Source organism: Leptinotarsa decemlineata, unplaced genomic scaffold, assembly GCF_025532065.1.
Source record: "Leptinotarsa decemlineata unplaced genomic scaffold, Ldec_3_MD MMD2_tig00000882_RagTag_RagTag, whole genome shotgun sequence".
In the NCBI taxonomy this organism is placed as follows: Eukaryota; Metazoa; Arthropoda; class Insecta; order Coleoptera; family Chrysomelidae; genus Leptinotarsa; species Leptinotarsa decemlineata.
In genome coordinates this window covers 15624768-15645981 of record NW_027412556.1, presented here as the reverse complement: position 1 = coordinate 15645981, position 21214 = coordinate 15624768, and the positions used below count along the sequence as shown (strand labels likewise).

Here is a 21214-nt window from a genome sequence, read left to right as displayed (position 1 = left end):
TGAATATGTGATATGTATATGTGTATAGACGCGCTATACAATAGCGTGAAGAAGCTATTGTATAGCGAAACACGTTTTTCGTTTTTCTAAAACTGTTTAGTGAAAATTTCACAAAGTGTTTCTTGGATAAATGTTTAATATATTTTATTGATAATTAAGTGTTAGATATAAATATTATATAATCCTATTCAGAAAGTCACCGTACTTTATGGACTGAAAAGAAAAATAATTTTGAAGACAGTTAATAAGCTTTCGTTCTAGTGGTGGAAAAGTGTTTTTAATAGGTTAATTTCACGCCATAGGTTCCAAGTTATACTTATCGAGTAACCATTATTTTGGGATCCTCTCTTGTATCATACATATTTTTTTAAAGACATTTTCTGTTGATACTTTATTTATAAACTGAAGAAACATTTAAGATTGATGAAATTGGATACATGAAAAATGAATATTCGTAAGATTACTCAAATAATTTTATAAATATACAATTATCGTGTGTTAATAGTCATGAAAAACGTAAAAATTAAAAAATTATAATAGAAAAATAAAAGAAAATCTTGATCAAAGTAATTCAATACTGAAGATTGAACTCATTGCGTGGAACTCTTCAAAGAATAGGTGGAATGTAGGAAAAAATTGCTTTTCTTAACATTCTTGAAATTGAACGAAAAATTTGCGATTAGTGTGAAAATTATTATTTCGTCTTTTGATCTATGTTTGACTCTCAAGTTAATTTCGCTTAGAAGTTGTTCATCATTTTCTCCAGTATGAAACGGGAATTATTGTACATTTGGCATCGCCTATAGAATAGAATTAACGGCGCACGCGTAATCATTTTCTGGTGGTTGAAATCCGAACTAACTCCTGTCGATTCGGGCAATGGCGTTTGTCGCCTGAAATCTATCGTAGCTTCGCTGAGTGAACATTAAAAAATTGATTGAATACAATAATAATACATTGTTCCGGAAGTTGTTGCGTTAACGAGTTTTCGCGGAAGTGATGAATTTCAAGCGATCGTCCATCGAGACCACGTGATTTTCGTTAAAACAGCGAAAATTTCCGTAAAACGCCCTTATTGATTTTTGCTGTCCGACTTGGGTGCAGCGAGACGTGCTTCGCATGTTAGCTATTTTTTCTATTCGCAAACGACGAAACTTTTCCGAATTGTGTTCAACGCGAAGAGACAACAAAGGATGTTTTTATATATCGAGTGACATTGCATTTTTCGCCAGTGTTTTAAAGTGTCTTCCAGTGGTTGCGAAAACCCCGCCGTGAATCACGAAATGTCGACGACAAATATACGCGGCCCTTTAAAGATACCCTCCTCCGGTTGTTTCGATTTCGTCCTCCGTTTCGGTTTTCCGGATTCGTCTTCAGACACGATATCGAATTGATTCGGTATCCGGGTATCGTTCGGAATTATTTGATGTGAATCTTCGGTGTACGGAAATCGGACAACATGGTCTCGAGATACGTGACTAATGGACCCGTGAAACAGGATGGGATTTGCTTGTTGCCCCCGCCGCACTTCAGGATGATGACTCCGCCAAGTGAGTTTTCCTTGAAAATCGCCGCACACGTGCATGTTTACCTCTGTAAAGTCGGCGAGGTCGCTTGCAGTAAAATTAATGAAATATCTTTTTTAAGGTTAATTGTCAAAAATTTGTCGATTGCAAATTGTTACTAACTCGATATCAAGTTAGTAACAACCAACCTAGTGAAATTCTTATCCAATGAAGTTAAAAAAAAAAACTCAACCTAGTTCTCAGAGAATTATTATGGAATTTTTAAAGTCGTAAGAATATTTTGCACCATGTGGCAACACTGCAAAATATATATTTGATTTATTATCATTTTGAAACATCGATCTTAGAAGAAAAAAACTTCTTTATAAGGTTAGCAGTATAATTTTTTTAATTATTGACTAATTGTCAAAAATTTTCGTTAACAAGTAACATTTGTCGTGCTCCTACTTTTTTATGTGGGGTAGGTCTGCCAATTTGATATCAAGTCAGGTCAGCCACTCTAATAACATTCTTGATAAAAGTCATATTTTGAAAGGTATTTTCTACGTCCTAGAAGTATCCAAAATATTTCTTGTCTCAGCCACACCGAAAACGTACTTGACTGGTTTCCTAGTCTCGAAAACGTCCTCTTTGTTTTGGTTGTCTTCCAGAATTTTGTCTTTTGTATTTGACTTTATCTTTTGCTTTTTTGACTTTTGTTTTGGCTGATGTTTGCAACTTGGTGTAAGTGGGTATTCCAACTGGGGATTCACCATAATCTAATGTATGTGTTGATTCTATTGTGTTCTTGGCATAAGCTTTCGACTTTTCTGGGTCTCATCAGTTTGGCGAAGAAACCAAAGAAATATCTGTTACTAATATTGGGCGAATTTATTGTCGTAACTCATTTTATATTAAAAAGGTTCCTAAAACATGTTTCTGTAGAAATTATTGCATTTTTTGTGTAATATCTTGTACTGTGACAAAAGTTGTTCAGTGTGGCAACACCGCGATTCGATTTCTTCACAAGTTTTTTCTTCGTTTTTTCCAAAAGATCGTGAACTGAGGAAACCAGGAGTAATTTATATTTTACATACGTTGGAAAAATCGATTTTTGGAAAGAGAATTAACAAAAATTCTCATAGTTAGAAATGTAATTATTTGAAGAATTATTTTTTCTGAATAAGCATCATATTGGAACGATTGTCGAATCCCTTTCAAGCCCGAATCTCTCTTCAAAATATCGACCTTATAAGAAAAATTGATTCCCAAATAAAGTTAGAAACACCAGTTGCAGGAAATTTAAATTATTTTTTTAATGGGTGACTGATTGTCGAAAGTTTGTCGTTAACAAATGATAGTTGTCACTCTTCTACTTTTTTTGTAGCTAGGCTTAGGCTGCGGGCACGAAAATGGCGACGGCCCAGCGATGGCGACGCGACGGCGGAACGGTGGCGATACATGCAACAGGTTGGCAAGCTATTGGGTTTTTCCCAGAAGCTCTGTTTTACACACGGCTTACAGTTGGTGGTGGTTGATACCCTGCATAAGAAAAGCAATTAATCAATATCAGAATGCCCAGCAGCAGCAATCACGACGGAGTCTGATAATGATGACAAAGATGATGATGGTATGGATGGAAATGAAGAGAACGTGACTAATAAATATGAATTCACCGCCATTTGAAATACGTCGATCTATTGAAGAAAGTACGAAAAGTGGTGTGAAGTCTTTCAAACGGTCATCAACCAAAAATATTTGAAGGAACAAGAATGCCCTAATAAATAATTGGCATAAAAATAAGACTGCCGTACTCGCTAGAATAGCCTTTTAAATATGTTAGAAAGTTTCTACAACTTGAAGACATTAATCGATATTTAATCTGAGATTAAGTTCAGCGATAATGAATGATTCAAAATTACTGATCTTATTGCCAACTTGAAACCTTCGAAATTGGATAAACATAACTGTATAACAACACTATAGGTATCCGAGCTCAGTGTGGAGAGAAATAGCCTAGCGCCGTACCAGTGAGGAGAAGATCGAACAGTCGCTTGCGCATGGCGACCCGTCGCCACCCCAGCAATTGGTTTAACGTGCGGGTATGGATGTTTCAGATCAAAAATAACCTCAATAACCTATTTCTTGAGAAATTAATCGAATTGTTCGTTTCTTGAGAATATTTTGCACCGTGTGGGAACACAGCATAATGTATACTTGTTTCATTTATCAATCATGAATTTCTGTAATCCTAGAGACGAGTTATCAAATTCACCGATTGATACGATTGGCATCATTCGAAACGTTAGTACGTTTTAGTCGGTTGAAGCAATCCATAGTAATTTTTCTGTTGAATTCAAGGACGAGATGTGTTAACCAACAGCCGTATCATCTTAGACAATTATTTATAGATAAAAAACAATTGTGTTTTAATTTTACTTCTCTTTTTTATACATTTTGAATCTGGTCTTTCGTCAAACAAAATACTTCATAAACGAATGAATTATTTATATTGTCGTGTAACTAACTAGTGCAAAATAAAGTGGAAAATAAAGTATATCGATAAAAATACAAAAAATTATCGAAAAAATTCGTTCTGTATGTTTTTTTTATATTGCAACAGTTATTCGACAAATGTTTTCTACAAAAAATGTTTCCACTTTAGAATTTTTTCGAAACTTTCTTTGTGCTCACTTTATTCAAAGTTTATAGAGCCATCAATTTTAAAAACGTTGTTCGATAGTTGTTTTTTATTCTTAGATTATTGCCCAATGAGATACCACAATTATTGGTAGGTAAATGTGATTCTTAAATCAAAAAAACATTTAACAGAATTTAGGATTCTGCTAGACTATTTTTCTTTCAAGGAAGATGTATCATGAAACAATTCTAGCCTTTTTCTTTTACGCTCTATTGAAAAAAAATTGATAAATGGATCAAATATACATATTGCGGTGTTGCCACTTATGCAAATTTTTACAACACGAGATATGATTCGAAAACTACAATATTTTCAAGAAATACGTTTTAGGGCTTGATAATTAATGAGTTCCGATAATTATTCGATATTTGATTTTTATTAGGAATTTCACTTGATTTCAAATTGGCAGAGCTCTATCCCTTATTAGAAAAGTATGGATGCGACAATTACTGCAAATTCTCAACAATCCAATCAATTATTTCATCAATTTTACAAGTTTCGTTAATAAACGCACACGTGCATGTTTCGTCCACGCTGCTTGCTTGCTAGCTAGCCTGGACTCTAAAAAAATCAATATGGCTTCACGGATTCGTTTTGCTAGCGCCGACCTCTCCGGGTCATTTTCCGAGAAATTCCCCCAAAGTTGTCGTTCGCCTCGTCTGCTCGATGCACTTTTAGTACAGTCAAATTAGACCGAAAATTCTTCCAACTCGAGAATATCAAAAAGAGAAGATGTGAATTGTCCATAACATTCACAATGAATGTGGTTGGGAAAATTCCATATCGACAAATCGTTCATTGATAGAATTACGGGAAAAGGGAATATGCAAGATCATATTTTTTGTTTATATGAGGTGGCCGAATGAATACTGACTAGAGGTCATCTGAAAGTGTATAAAAATTTTAGGAATAGTGTATTCTTTTTCGTGCATCTTTTCCGTGCATCTTGAAAGATTCGTCTGTCCCAACGTACCTACACAATAGGTTCAGGTTAATTTCTGTCGAAAAACAACTACTTTCCCGGCTAATATCACGCTGTACATTATATCAGATAGACATTCATGTAAGATATCTTGCAGAGGATAGTCTTTCAGATGATTCTTATTCATCCAACAGTATAGGACCACGCTGAAATCAATCGTGTAGATCAGACCGGTTTCGAGGTATTATCTCTCATCAGGAAATATCTGATCCACAGAAATGTGCCTGCAATAAAGATACTTTTGGGGATTTGACGAAGGTTTCATAAATACAGTCGAACCGCTTTGTAGTCAATAGAGTCTCAGGCACACTGCTACTTGGGTCAGATTTTCCCTGCATTGATGAGAGTTAATATCTTGAAAACGGTATGTAAGTGATCTACACGATTGATTTCAGGGTGGTCCTGTTGCTGGATGAACGAGAATCATCTGCAAGACTATCCATTGTAAGGTATCTTGCATAAATGTCTGTTCGATATATTCAATGTCCATCGCGGTATTAGCCGGAAAAGTAGTTGATTTCCAGCAGGAATTTAGCAGAACCTACTGTATGGATACGTTGGGGGAGATAACGTTTCGAAATATTTATTTGCATTATTCGTATTCCTCGATACACTCTTCAGACGTATTTTAATTTCTGAATAACTTATTCATAAACGTTTATTCATTATATCAGTACATTTGAAAATTGATTATCTATTTGAAAATATATACCCAGGATTATTTGGTCGAATTCATAAAAAATGGCAATTCTGAGAAAATCCAGAGATTAGTTAGATTGCGTACTGCCAAGCTTGTTCATTTATGTTTCATTACTCTTCGGTATCAAGTTTCTGTAAGATGATGCAGAATTCAAAAGATATGCCACCATTATTCTTGAAACGTCATTTATTGAAGATATACCGTTCTCTGGATGTTCTTCAGAAACCGACATAGGTACTCTTCCATTCACCATAGCGACACAACGTGCATATCCTTACTGGCCTCTTTCAGGAGAGTTGCCGATGCAGACAGTAACTTTTAACCTTTCTGGGTAGCTCATTCTCATATATTCTGCTATGAAGATCGGGATTTTTCATCACAGTTATAGGGGCGCAAGCAGGACAATCTTCCAGGGCCTTGTTCACACACCTAACTCAGGACCTCGTTCATAAGTCGAGCCTTGTTCACAAGTCAGGCTCTTTTTCACATAGATCAGGGGCCTCATTCATAAGTCGAAGTCGTGTTCATAAGTCAGAACCTTGTACATGAGTCAGAAAGTCACGTGACCGTGAAGACATGTAGTCTGTTTGTTTGAAGGTGGTTGACAATGTTTCGTGGGGCATTTCATCAGTTCGGACTTCCATTGTCTAATATGATTTAAATTTATTTGAAATCCCTGAAAGAATCGTAAAAATATTTTGAAGATTAGCTGAAAAAAAAACAATTATACTAAGCAAAAAAAAACTGAAATTACAATGAAATAAAATACAGGCAACAACCAAAAAGTAAAAATAAAAAATTCAACTATTAACGATAGATGAAAAAAAATTATTAACAAGAAATTAAAAATAAAAATTAAAATATTCCAAACCAAGTTACTACATACACTACGTTTCGATTGTTAGTATCCACAATCGTCTTCGGGTGATAACTGGACTTATTCCTCCGAGATCTGACTATTTATAGGTCATTCTAGTGCTTTCACCTATCCCCTCTTTCCTCTCTCCACTTTAGCGATTTCAGCGGAAGCTGACCATTTCGCTGGAGTTGGTCGTGTTCCGCCTGATTAGAAGTTTCCATATGTTGCGTATCTCTACGTTAGCTTGGCTAAATGCGTTGTTGGGCAACATATATGCGACTTCTTTTAATTTTCTCCTAAACTAGTGTTCCTCCTTGTGGATTATTTCAGCTTGAGGCCAATTGATGTTATGTTGATGAATCCAGACATGCTCTGCTATTCCTGATTTGCTGGTTTCATCTTGCTGTGTGTGTTTCTTGTGCTCGGCAATGTGAACTTTCTATGGCCTCTTAGTTTCACCGATGTATGATTCTCCGCACTCCCAGGGTATCCGGTAAATGCAATTCTTGGAATCGCAGTCCGCGTTGTGTGGCCTGGTTTTCGTGAGACTGCTACGGATAGTGTTCCTGGATCTGAAGCAGGTTCTGATGCTATACTTGGACCCAATCCTTCTTATCCTTTCCAACAATCCTCTGCTGTAGGGAAGTACAAGTACTGGTTGTGGCGGCTTCTCTAACTTGTGGAGCTCTTGCTGTCTTGCTGAAGACGCCCCAAAGAGGCTGTTATATCTACGAAAACATCAAAAAGTCTACAAAATAATTTTGAATGACCGCGAAGTGATGCATGTTGATCAGATAGCTGAAGCTCTAAAGGTATCAAAGGAACGTGTTGGACATACCTTTCATGGATATTTGGTTATGCGAACTCACAATCGACCAGAAACAACGACACAACGAATTGATGATTCTGAACAGTGTTTGAAGCTGTTCCACCATAGAAACCCCGAATTTATGCATCGATATGTGACAATGAATGAAACATGGCTCCATTGTTTCAAATCAGAATCAAAACGATCATGATTTGAGTGGACTGCACGTGGTGAACCGACTCCAAAGCGTGTAAAGACGCAGCAGTCGGCTGGCAAGGTTATGGTATCAGTATTTTTGGATGCGCATGGTATAATATTCATTAACTATCTTGAAAAGGGAAAACTTGTCAACAGCGACTATTACGTAGGGTTATTGGATCATTTGAAGGACGAAATCACGGAAAGACAGCCCCGTTTGAAGGAAAAGAAAGTATCGTTTCATCAAGAGAATATGCACCGGGTCACAAATGAAAAAAATGGCAAAATTGCGTAAATTGGGTTTCGAATTGCTACTGCATCCACCAGATTTTCCAGATCTAGCCCCCAGCGACTTTTTTCTGTTGTCAGACCTCGAGAGAATGCCCGCTGGAACGAAATTTGTCGACGATGAAGAGGTTATCATCGAAAATGAGGTCTATTTTGAGGCTAAATACAAATGGTACTAGAAAAATGGCATCTTGAAAATGTATGACCGCTATAATCGATGTATCACCCTCGAAGGTAATTTCATCAAAAAAATTTTTTGTTAGCCTACGATCTTTTCAGCCCAATTGTTATTTTCAATTTTTGTTTCTTGGAAATTCCGACTTTCAACTCGAATTAACTTTGAATTCCGACTTTTAACTCGAATTAACTCTGAATTCCTACTTTAATCTCAAAATGTTGACTTGATTCTCGGAATTCCAACCTTAATATATCGAAATTGTGGCTTTTAAAGTTGAATAATAATGTTAGGTCAACATGACTGCGATGGAGTTAGGTTGGATTAGGTTGGGTTGTAAAAAATGAAGGCCTCAGTGCGAATTTGAAGTCAGAAGTATGATAAAATATAATTTTGGAGTAGTGTTTTTTACCTCGTTTATTTTCTTACAATAATTATGAATTTATGTAGGGAAATGCCCCTGACGTCTGTCAACTCTTATCACCCATTTATTCTGCTAGCCGCTTATGTGAAGAAAACGACCCTATTATCTCGGCTCTACAATGTATGCCTACAAAAATGTGTTTTCACCAAGTGTACCATTCCATTGGAGTAGCCCTGACTGCTATTTTGCCGTAACACGTGTGCTAGTTTTGCGTTTGTAGAACGGATATTTTCGAGGTGGTTCATGGTCATGGTTAATTTTCAATGGTATTCTTAAGAAAACGATTAGGAAGAATTTCAAAGGCTGCTGTAAAGGGAATTTCAAAGGCTGCTGTAAAGAGAATTCCAAAGGCATACTCAACACCCTCATGTGTTCTTTGAATTTTGGAGTGATTGTGGCTCTCGGTGGGAATAGAATCCTTGCTTTTTCCTAAAATGTTGGTGCATTTTCTAGTAACAGCATGTTTGGTCATCCTGTATATTCGCAACTGTATGACATGGGGATCGCGTAAGCCCTAAGAGATAGAGGAGTCGGTTGAATTATGGTAAAATTTCCGTCTTTAGATCACTTTTGCATGTTACCGTAATATAAGACTTCATCTCCTTTGGTCCTTAGATAAACGAGATAAAGCGAAAATTTTGAAATTCTTCATTTGCAGAGATATTTGAAAACTCTTTTTGCTTTGCCGCAGGAACTTTCAAAAATAGACAATCTGAATATGTTTATAGTTTTTATTGTCGTTCAACTTAGACTTTTACTTTCTTATATGCAACTCTCTTGAAGCGATTTTTTGATCGGTAATGTTTATTTTCAATATTAATTAGGTACATTATTTCTGATATTTGAATAATTTAGTATTTTTTTTATTGAGGCACTATCAACCGCCCGAATGGGAGCACTTAATTTAATTTACATGCATGATTACGGATCCTATAAAAGTATATGGAAATACATCAGAGCAGCAAGCAGCTCTGAATAATTTCAGGGCTACTTATACAGTGCATTTCTTTAAAGTCCCCCTTTTATTTTTTGAACGGGTCAACCCAAAAAATTGAAATTTGGGATAAGGAAATTAATGCATGAATACTTTATTTTGAAGTGAAATTGACAGATAAAACTTTCAAGATGGCGGAAAAAAATTAAATGGAAAGGGGGGTCTTGTGACACATCATTTTGAAACTCCTCCGAATACTTCACAACCCCAGAATATGAAGTAAATATCTTCACCTACTACAAAATAACGGAATTTAATAATTTCCTGAAGACAAACACATGTCAGTACGACAATGAACATCATTGTTCAGTTAGAATATTCTCATTGAATGATGACTTGTATCATGTAAATTGAACTTCGCCTTTTATCTTCATATAATAAATGAACTAACTGTACCTGATTAATTTGCTTCAAATGTTTTAGAAGATAATAAAGACTATTTTATTATCATTAATTATTATTATTATTAATTATTATTTAGTTTTCGGATTTACTAGTAGAAAGGTACCACGTCAAGAATATCTAAAATGGTCAATTCTTGTCCACAGAAAGAAAAAATGAAGCGATTTTTATTTACGGTGCGACGCGTAACTTTCATGAGACCGAAAGGATTTTCAATGAACGTTTTCCGAATCGTCCTATCTGTAGAAAATATTTGAGGGAACTTATATCCAAATTCACAACTATACCGGAAGAACAGCAAGTGCAAATGATTGGTGAGATGGTAGTAAATTCTGAACAGTCTACTTATTCAGTCATGAATGTTTGTGAGGTATCTCCTTCTACTGAGAAGAATAGGTATCATCCATACAAAATTAAAATAGTACACCAATTAACTGAAGATGACCCTGTTCGAAGACATCAACCCTCACGTTTCCCGGGAAACACATACCCAATATCCAGAAAAAATTAATGTATGGGCAGGAATATTGGGAAACCATATTGTAAGACCTCTATTTATTGATCAAAATTTAACAGGGAAACTAACTGTATTTGAATATGCTGAAAACTACTGTTGACCCTCTCATCACTGAAATCGTCGAAGCGTATCCAAATTAATTCGATATGGATACTGTATTCCAGACAAGTAAGAAACTATTTGGATAAGTACTACTTCTCCCGGTCGTTGGATTGGCCGTCGAGGTCCTACAGAATGGCCAGCCCGATCGTCAGATTTGACACCCTTGGACTTTTTTTGTGGGTCTATTTGAAGCAAAAGGTGTACGAAACTGAACCTGTTTCAATATTGGATATATGGCAGAGAATAATAAATATTTGTAGAGATATTGATGCTACTGTGTTCGAAAATGTTCGGCGTGAAATATCGGATAGAAATTCAAGGCAACCATTTCGAGCATCTTCTGAACTGACCTCAAGATTATTACCTCATATTATGTCGTTAAATGTCAATGTATTCAGGTCGGTCGATAGCCAAGCGGTTCGGCATGGGTACTTTGTTCACTCACTCGAATTGACTGCCGTGTTGGTCGGTGGTTCAAGCCCTAGTCTGAACGATCGATCTTCACTTGCTATCGTCCAACCCGTGTTAGGAATCACACGTTAAAAGGTAAGACCTCGTTAATCCTTAGCTCGCACAAGTTTCGACTTCTGAGGGTTGTCGTTCGTAGGGGTGCGACAGCTGGTTAACGGAAAAACAGATTTTAAACAGATTTTTTTTAAATTAATAAAAGTTCCGCCATTTTGTAGTAGTTGATGATGTGTCACAAGACCCCCCTTTCCATTTAATTTTTTTTCCCAAATGACGCCATCTTGAAAGTTTTATCTGTTAATTTCACTTCAAAATGAAGTATTCATGCAATAATTTCATTATCACAAATTTCAATTTTTTGAGTTGACCCGTTCAAAAAATAAAAAGGGGGGGGATGGATGTTAAAGAAATGCACTATATAGAATATGATAAACATAAGATCTTGCACAAACTAGGACTGGAAAAGTTGTTTTTCGTCGCCTTGGATTCGCATAGAGAAGCTTTTCAAAGCTTATTCATATTTTAATGTAGTACTTTTGTCTTATTTCTACCAAGTTTTTTATTTGTTACGACCGGTTTCGGTTTGTTAAACCATTTTCAAACAGACAAAAGTTATTTTCTTAATCCTATATCAATATGAATTTTTATTAAACAAATAGGTCATCAATCAAGGTACATTAGTTATGGTTTCCATTATTTTTTCGGTGTTTGTTTTTTGTTTGGTACATTTTAATATCAATCAATCATGTATTTTCATAAAATATGTTGTGAGGCTTGTTTTATTGATCTTGTTTTTACTTTTTTTTTATATATCCTCAATCAATGTTTACATTTTTATGGGAAATACAATGTATTTTATAATCTACAAAATAGACATTCGCAAATATACCTAAAATCATACCGTTCTCAAATTCCAACTTAGTTAACATGGAGGTATTAACATAGAGACTTCTTACCACGAAAATGATGAAAGCTATTGAACTTCTAAAAATTCAAACCTTTTGTTGGGAATTCCCGGGATTGGGATAATTTGCTCGTACTATTCGAGGTCGTTTCGATTATAAGAAAGGAAGACCTTGACCATTTGGGATTGTCTCGACCGTTTTGTGTCTTCCTACAAATAATAAGTCATGTTTTTGTTGGCAACGTCAGCGTCGCTGGGTTGCTTGCGAGGGTGCAGGTAGAATTTGCTTTTTCTTAGAGACAGGAATAGGGAGGCGGTTCAGCTGTGTGTATTCGTTTGCGGCGTGGTCCGAGAAGGTATACAGGGTGACTCAATAAGATTCCCTCAGTTCATTGATATCAGAGGAAACAATTTTTCGAACTGCTCAATTTTTTTTGCAGTCATATCGATAAATACTATCTTTTAATATTATTTTCTCGCATACTGGGTGATTCAGTCGAGCGTGGTCAACCAAAGTTATATTTTTTTAAATAGAACACCCAGTATACGAATAAGTCGTTCGATTCTATATTTTTTTTAGCTCTCTAAGGAATTTTTGTTCTCGAATTTTCATTGCGGCATTGCCAATTTATTCCGGATGAACCTACTTTGCAGACAATATTTTCTTACTTCATTCACCACCCGCAAGACTACAGCAATTAAGTGGATTTTTTATGAATAGTTAGTCAACATCACTATGATAATTTCTGGAATATCAACTTTCGGAAACAATATATAGGGTGCTCGATAAAACCGGTTAAGTTTCATTCATTTTCAAACAGACATTATTCAACTTTTTCAAATGGAACACCCTGTATTTTTTCATTTGTATGAAAAGTTTCAACATTTCACTCGGAGGTATACTATACGAAAAACTGATAGTTTATAAATTATACTAAGTTTTAGTAATTGTTGTAACCACAAAAAAATGTATTTTCTTACTTTACTAACACGCAGATGGTCAATGCTTTGGGGAAAAGTGACGGAAACTGCCTCCTTGCATCTAGGATATACAAAGTGAAGTTCCCCGAAAGAAGACAGCCAGATGGAACGGCATTTCAGGCTCTAAAAACAAGATTTGAAGGAACTGGTAATGTCAATCACGAGAAAATCGAACGTGTAACAAATGAAGAGAATACATTTCAAATTGCTCTTCACCCAGTTGAAAATCCCCATGTGAGTACCCGATACCTGAGCAGGCAATTGGGATTTTCTCAAACCAGCGTGTCGTCTCGAATGAGAGCAAGCAAATTTCATCCTTACCATATGCAATTGATGCAAGAGATAAGAGGAAGAGATTTTAAAAAATGTGTTCAATTTTGCCGATGGGGCTTAAAAAAGATCAATCAGGAAAATTATTTTTTTCGATTTCGTGTTATTTTCTGATGAAGCGACTTTTTATAAAAATGGAACTGTGAATCGGCATAACATTAATTATTATGCTACGGAAAACCCGCATTTTGTTCATTGCCTGAACCATCAACAGCGTTGGCCACTGAATGTTTGGGATGGAATTCTCGGAAAAAGAGTTATCGGTCCGTATTTTTTGGATAGGCTTCTCACTGGGAGAAAACATGTAAGATTTCTTCGGCATGAGTTTTCGAATTTATTGGACAGAGTTCCATATGGTACAAGACTTAGAATGTGGCTACAACGAGACGGTGCACCATCACATTCTGAAACTGAGGTACGGGAATACTTCAATGATCATTTCAATTAAAAATGGATAGGTTGGGGTGGGCCTGTGGTGTGGCCACTTAGATCACCTGATCTGACCAAAATGGATTTTTATGGGGTATATATATCCAATGGATTGTCTACCAAACTCCTCCAACATCTATAGAGTAGTCTAATCAACAAGCTCAAAGACATGAAAAATAGAGAGAAGGTGCCAAAAATATGAGCAATAGCTCATTCGATTCGGAATCATCTCTAGAAAAATGTTTTTGAAGGATTTTGGTGCAGGTAAAAAATTGCAATTGTTATTAACAAAATAAGATAAAAAAATGGTATTTAGTTTTTCGTTAATAACTCAAGAAATATTAATATTTAGGCAATTTTGAAAAACACTCATTTAAGAGGAGGAAATTTCCGATGAAAAAGTCCTGACTCCCAAAACTCCATCTCCATTATTTATAATTTTAATTTGACTTTGAAAATAGGGTTTCGTGCGGCTGTTACGGCATGCGCGCGCTGCCGCTAAAGAGAGTTTATCAAAAGAAATAATTTTTTATAACATAAAATGTCATTTTACGAATTTGAAAAATTCTAGTATCTTCTTAACACTTGAATGAATCGAGTCCAAAAAAAGTTTCATCACCATTTTTCAAAAAGTTAATTCAATTGTTAACTAACAAATTTTTTTCCAATCTCCGTTTGCCTAAATAATGGGATAAAAGGTATAAAAAATTGGCCTATAAATTTTAAACTTCGTGGTGCCCTTTTGATATATATACTTCATACGATCCTGCGATAAAAGTTCATAAAAGTTTATCAATTTGTTAATTATGATTTTTTATAACTATTGCAAAATGAAATATCTAAAAATTGTTGATACATTTTTTTTCAATTGATATTTAGCTGTCTGTTTTCACATTAAACAATAGCAGTTATTAATATAGGATATGAATTTTTTACTTGATTTGTTTATTAAATTGTTTCAAACAAATAGAGAAATTCAATATTTTTGGATTTTTTTTTGCCATTTTGTTGTCTAGAGATAATTATGATTTAAAAAAAATGTTTTTTTCAATTTTAATTTTTCTTTGTTTAAAATCGAATTTTTTATTTTTCGATTGTTTAAATAATTAGTTGAGAAATAATTTTGTTTTTAAAAATCATAATTTACACTTTCAAATAGTTTGGCAAATATTTAACTGTTTATTAGTTTGAAAATTTATTATAAACAAATATTGACTAACGTTATATTTTTTTCTGAAGCAGAAAAAATTATAAAAACAGCTATATTTATAAAAAAAGTGCCATATTTTTTTGCATTTATTACAATAAAATATAATTATAATAAAATGTTATAATAAATTAAAAAAAATTATGGCACTTTTTTATATATAGCTATATAATTTTTTTATAATATTTTTCTGTGTCATAAGAAAAAATATAACGTTGGTCAATATTTGTTCATAACAAATTATTAAACAAATAAACAATCAAATAATAAATAATTTTTTTGCCAAACTATTTGAAAGTGTAAATTACGATTTTCAAAAGCAAAATTATTTCTTAACTAATTATATTTAAACACTCGATTTTAAATCGATTTTAAACAATTGAAAATTAAAATTGAGAAAAATTTAAAAAAAAAATCATAATTATCTCTAGACAACAAAATAGCAAAAAAATTCTCCAAAAATATTGAATTTCTCTATTTGTTTAAAACAATTTAATGAACAAATTACGTAAAAAAATTCATATCCTATGTTAACTGCCATTGTTCAATGTGAAAACAGACATAGCTAAATATCAATTGAAAAAAAAATAAACAATTTTTAGATATTTTATTTTGCAATAGTTATAAAAAATCATAATTAACATATTAATAAGTATATATCAAAAGGGCTCGACGAAGTTTAAAATTCATAGGCTAATTATTTATACCTTTTATTTATTTATGGCAACGGAGATTGGGAAAACATTTGTTACTTAACAATTGAATAACTTTTTGAAAATTGATGATGAATTTTTTTTTCTACGGGACTCGATTTATTCAAGTGTTAAGAAGATACTAGATTTTTTTCAAATTTTTAAAATGACATTTTATGTTATAAAAAATTTTTTTTTTGATAAACTCTCTTTAGCGGTAGCGCGCGCATGCCGTAACAACCGCGCGAAACCCTATTTTCATAGTCAAATTGAAATTATAAATAATGGAGATAAAGTTTCAGGATTCAGGACTTTTTTATCGTAGATTTTCTCTTGTTTTACGAGCTTTTTTCAAAATTGCTTAAATATTGATATTTTTTGAGTTATTAACGAAAAACTAAATGACATTTTTTTAAAATCTTATTTTGTTAATAACAATTGCAATTTTTTACCTGCACCAAAATCCTTCTAACACATTTTTCTAGAGGTGATTCCGAATCGAATGAGCTATGGCTCATATTTTCAGGACCTTTATCTCTATTTTTCATGTACTTGTTGACTAGACTAAGAGGACATGAAACGAAGAATCACTAAAGCTTGCAGGGAAATCCTAGAGGATATGCTGGAACGTGTAGAGAATTTGTTTAAAAAAAGACTGACATTATGTGTTGCATGGTCGCCACTTTGAACATCCTTTGGACTCCTATTTAATAAAAAATTTAGGCATTAGTGTTCACATTGAAAAAATGTTGAGTAAGTGAACGTAAATAAATGAATTTTTTGTGGTTACAACAATTTAAAAACTGGGTATAATTTGCAAAATATCTGTTTTTCCTTTAGTATACCTCTGATAAGAAATGTAATGAAATGTTGAAACATTTCATACAAATGAAAAAATACAGGGTGTTCCATTTGAACCCTATATGTTGTTTCCAAAAGTTGAGATTCCCGAAATTATTATAGTGATGTTGACTAACTATTCCTAAATTGGCAATACGAAAACTAATTTTTATACATTGCGGACTGGACATCATAAAGTTGGGAAAAGTTTACGTGAAAAGGCATCATTTTGTTTCCTAATGGTAAAAAATAAATGCTCATTATAAATGCAAAACGATAACAAAATTATGTGATTTCGTTATGATTTGCCACGGCTGGAGGGGTTTATACTACTTTACCAGGTTTGCGCTATTTTTGTATTGCAAACCGGTCGCAAACAAAAGATCTATGACCGTTCGGGTCGTTTTACTACCTGCAGCGGCGGGAGTGGGTATTTAATGAAAATGCGTGTTGAAACTGATAACTATACTTATTTGTTTATATACAATTATTGTTGTCATAACATTTTATTTAAAATATTTACATAATGATGAATATGTTTATTTGAGAAGATATCAGGTATAAGCAAAAGCCATGGTGTGTTATCTTCGTCGAATGCTATGAATAAAGGTTCTACAGTTTAAATTTCACTAGTTCGGACTTCCATTGTCGAATATATAAAAATATTTGAAATCGCTGAAACAACTAAAAAAGGAGACTTAAAAATGAATAGCTGAAAATAACAATTATATTAAGCAAAAATAACCTGAAATGAAAGTATAGTGAAATAAAATACAAGAAACAATAGAACGATTGAACAGAAAATAAAAAAATAAAGTATAAAAAATTATAAATAAATAAATCGAAATGAAAAATTAAGAGATTCCAAGCCACGTTAGTTCACGACGTTTCGATTGTTAGTATCTACAATCGTCTTCGGGTGATGACTGGACTGATTCCTCCGAGAGATGACTATTTATGACTGATGATGATGATGTTGCGTATCTCTACGCTAGCTTGACTGAATACGTTGTTGGACAACATGTATGCGGCTTCCTTAAAGTTTTTCCTAAACCAATGTTCCTCTTTGTGTATGATCTCAGCTTGGGACTACTAGATGTTGTGTTGATGGATCCAAACATGGTCTGCTATTCCTGATTTGCTGGTTTCCCTTCGCTGTGTGTGTTTTTTATGCTCGGCAATGCGAACATTCAATGGCCTCTTAGTTTCACCAATATAGGATTTTCCGCACTCACAGGGTATCCGGTAAATGCAATTCTTGGAATCGCAGTCCGCGTTTGGTGGCCTGGTTTTCGTGAGGCTGCTACGGATAGTGTTACCGGATCTGAAGCAGGTTCTGATGTACTTGGAACCAATTCTTCTTATCCTCTCCGATAATCCTCTGATGTAGGAAAGTGCAAGCACTCTTTGTGACGGCTTCTCTTCCTTGCGAGGCTCCTGCTGATGATGTCTAGTTCCTTCTCGAGACCTTCCTTCGTATTACAGAGCCCGAAAGCACGATCTAATAGAGTCGTGATGATTCCTCTTTTAGTCGATTGATGGTGGTTGGATTCGTGGTTCAGATACTGTCCTGTGTGAGTGGGTTTTCGGTTTACAGATGTTTCCCACTTAGTGTCGGTTCTTTTCACCAAAACGTCTAAGAATGGCAATTTGTTGTGGATTTTCTTCTCCATTGTGAAAGTGATGGAAAGTCTCATGCTGTTGATACTCAGGAAGGCGTCTAGTTCAGTACGCGAACGAACTCGAAAGTACTCGACGATTGTAGATACTAACAATCGAAACGTCGTGAACTAACGTAGCTTGGAATCTCTTAATTTTTTATTTTTATTTTCTTTATAATTTTTTATACTTAATTTTTTATTTTTTTTAATCGTTCTATTGAGAAATTTGGCTCCACAGGAGCCAAATATCTCAACTATTCAAGGAGAAGAAACGGTCGGAAATTGATATTGTATTTACTTTATTCGCTGTTGTTATTATTGTTTTTAGTTTTTGAAGTTGGTTATAAGTAATTTACCACAAAACATTCTATAATAACCGTGAATTTCGTTTTTATATGAGCGCACGCCTATGGTAAAAGAACGAAATTGGCTCCACACTTCGTTTCGAGGTCACCCTGAACTTTGTGAATTTATGAATGAAAGTAGTGGGAGTGCACTTACTGGTTGATTTTTACTATGGTCGTACCTAGGCACAAAAGATGAAACCAATAAAGGTATTTTTACGTATGATTTCAATGGGAAATTTCGAGGTCGAATTGAATATACGGGTTTGAGTCAAATTTCTTGAGCGAAAGGAATAAAGCTGCCAAACAAAAAAAGTTTTCCATTTCATCAAGCCGAAAATGTTCTGTATTCCATGGTTTAAGGACACGCAAAAACTTTTAAACGTCAACAATCGACAAACATCATAACTTTGTTTGTTTATACCAATAAAGTTTTGCCAACGTCAACAAACTCATCTCGTTGCATTGTCACGATCCCGTCGAATAATTCGAGAAATACGTCGCAGTTGCATTCGGATTGGTGGCATTTCATATACCTAGCTCCGTCCGTTAACAAAGAAACCTTTTAGCTGCTTCCCGTGTTTATTTTCTCCTTCTTGGAGCGATTCACCGTTTATCATAATACCGGGAATCGAAAATGTCGACGAAAGCAAGCAGAATGGAGATATGCCTCGATATGTTTTCTTTGAATGAACACGTCGACGAATTATCATTTGCAGGACCGGCGTTGCTTGTAGGTCGATTAGCAGTAGAATTTTTCAAAGAAATTTTGTTGATACTAGTGTTGAGTATACAAATCTACCTAAAGACAACACAAAACAAAATTGCGACCTTGACCTTCCATATACTTCTCTGCTTGAAACAAAACCAACGCAATTGCAGTGGCGGATCCAGCCAGGGGGTGCGCTTACCCTAGGACGCAAAAAATTTGTTTGTAAGACATACAAAAATCATGAATTATTAATTTTGGTCTTCGGTATAGTACGCGCCAAGTAAGAAGAGATTTTGATGCGCATTTAAAACCAAATTGAACCCGTCCGAGAAGATAGCTATTGGTCACACAAACTGATGTTAATAGTACAGTGGCGTCGACAGTTATCTCGACAAAAATAACAATTTATAATGTATATATAATAAACTACTAATTCAGTGCATTTCTGTAATGCCCTCCCTTTTATTTTTTGAACGGGCCAGCTCAAAAAAATTGAAACATAGGATAATGAAATTAACACATGAATACTTTATTTTGAAGTGAAATTGACAGATGAAACTTTCAAGATGGCGACTGGGGGGATGGGAAAGGGGGTTTTGTGACACATCTTTTTGAAGTTCCTGACAAATGCTTCACAATCCTAGAACTTTAAGTAATTGCCTGAATACATTGACATTTAACTACATAATAAGTGATAATAAGCTTGAGGTCAGTTCAGAAGATGCTCGAAATGGTTGCCTTGAACTTCTTGACATATGAACAGTCTATCCGATATTTTACGCCGAACATTTTCGAACACAGTAACGTCAATATCTCTACAAATATTTATTATTATCTGAAGCAGGTTCAGTTTCGTACATCTTTTGCTTCAAATAGCTGGCGAGGGAGCTGGCCATTCTGTAGGACCTCGACGGCCAATTCAACGACCGGAAAAAGTAGTATCAAAATAGTTTCTTACTTGTTTGGAGTAATGTGGTGGTGCTCCATCTTGTTGGAATACAATATCCATATCGAATTCATTAGGATTCGCTTCGACGATTTCAGTGATGAGAGGGTCAACAGTAGTTTCCAGCATATTCAAATACAGTTCCCCTCTTAAATTTTGATCATTTAATAGCGGTCCTACAATATGGTTTCCCAATATTCCTGCCCGAACGTTAATTTTTTCTGGATATTGGGTATGTGTTTCCCGGAAAACGTGAGGGTTGGTGTCACTCCAATAACGGCAATTTTGTCTGTCAACATTGCCGTTTAGAAAAAAATGTACATTCGTCACTAAAACAAATATTGTGGAGATAGGTAGGATACCTTGCAATGGTTTCCGTCATGATTTCGCAGAATTCTGTTCTTCGATCGGGGTCATCTTCAGTTAATTGGTGTACCATTTCAATTTTGTATGGATGATATCTATTCCTCTTCAGAATTCTCCACACAGTAGAAGGAGATACCTCACAAACATTCGCGACGGAATAAGTAGACTGTTCAGGATTTACTACCATCTCACCAATTATTTGCACTTGCTGTTCTTCCGGAATAGACGGATGACCTGAGGGCTTTTTGTATGTACACTACCGGTAGTTGTGAATTTGGATACAAGTTCCTTCAAATATTTTCTACAGATAGGACCATTCAGAAAACGTTCATTGAAAATCCTCTCGGTCTCGTGAAAGTTACGCGTTGCACCGTAAATAAAAATCGCTTCAATTTTTTCTTCCAGTAGACGAAAATTGACCATTTTAGAGATTGTTGACGTGGTACCTTTCTACTAGTAAAACCGAAAACTAAATGAGAATATTCTAACTGAACAGTGACGTTCATTGTCGTACTGACATTTTTTGTCGTTTTTATAATCAAAAAATAACTTCACAAACCTTATCACTTCAAAATAAAGTATTCATGCATTAATTTCATTATTTCAAATTTCAATTTTTTGAGTTGACCCGTTCAAAAAATAAAAGGGAGGGGGACATTAAAGAAATAAACTGTATAAT

General features: G+C 34.6%; 1 protein-coding gene across 1 annotated transcript in view; it reads left to right on the top strand.

Moving 5' to 3' along the window:
- The first annotated feature begins 879 nt into the window (after positions 1 to 879).
- LOC111504982 (eukaryotic translation initiation factor 4 gamma 3) overlaps positions 880 to 21214 on the top strand; it is a 93717-nt gene continuing 73382 nt past the window's right edge. The window contains 1 exon segment of the mRNA XM_023159712.2: positions 880 to 1550. Coding sequence (XP_023015480.2) covers positions 1460 to 1550 — 91 coding nt within the window. The 5' untranslated portion in view covers positions 880 to 1459.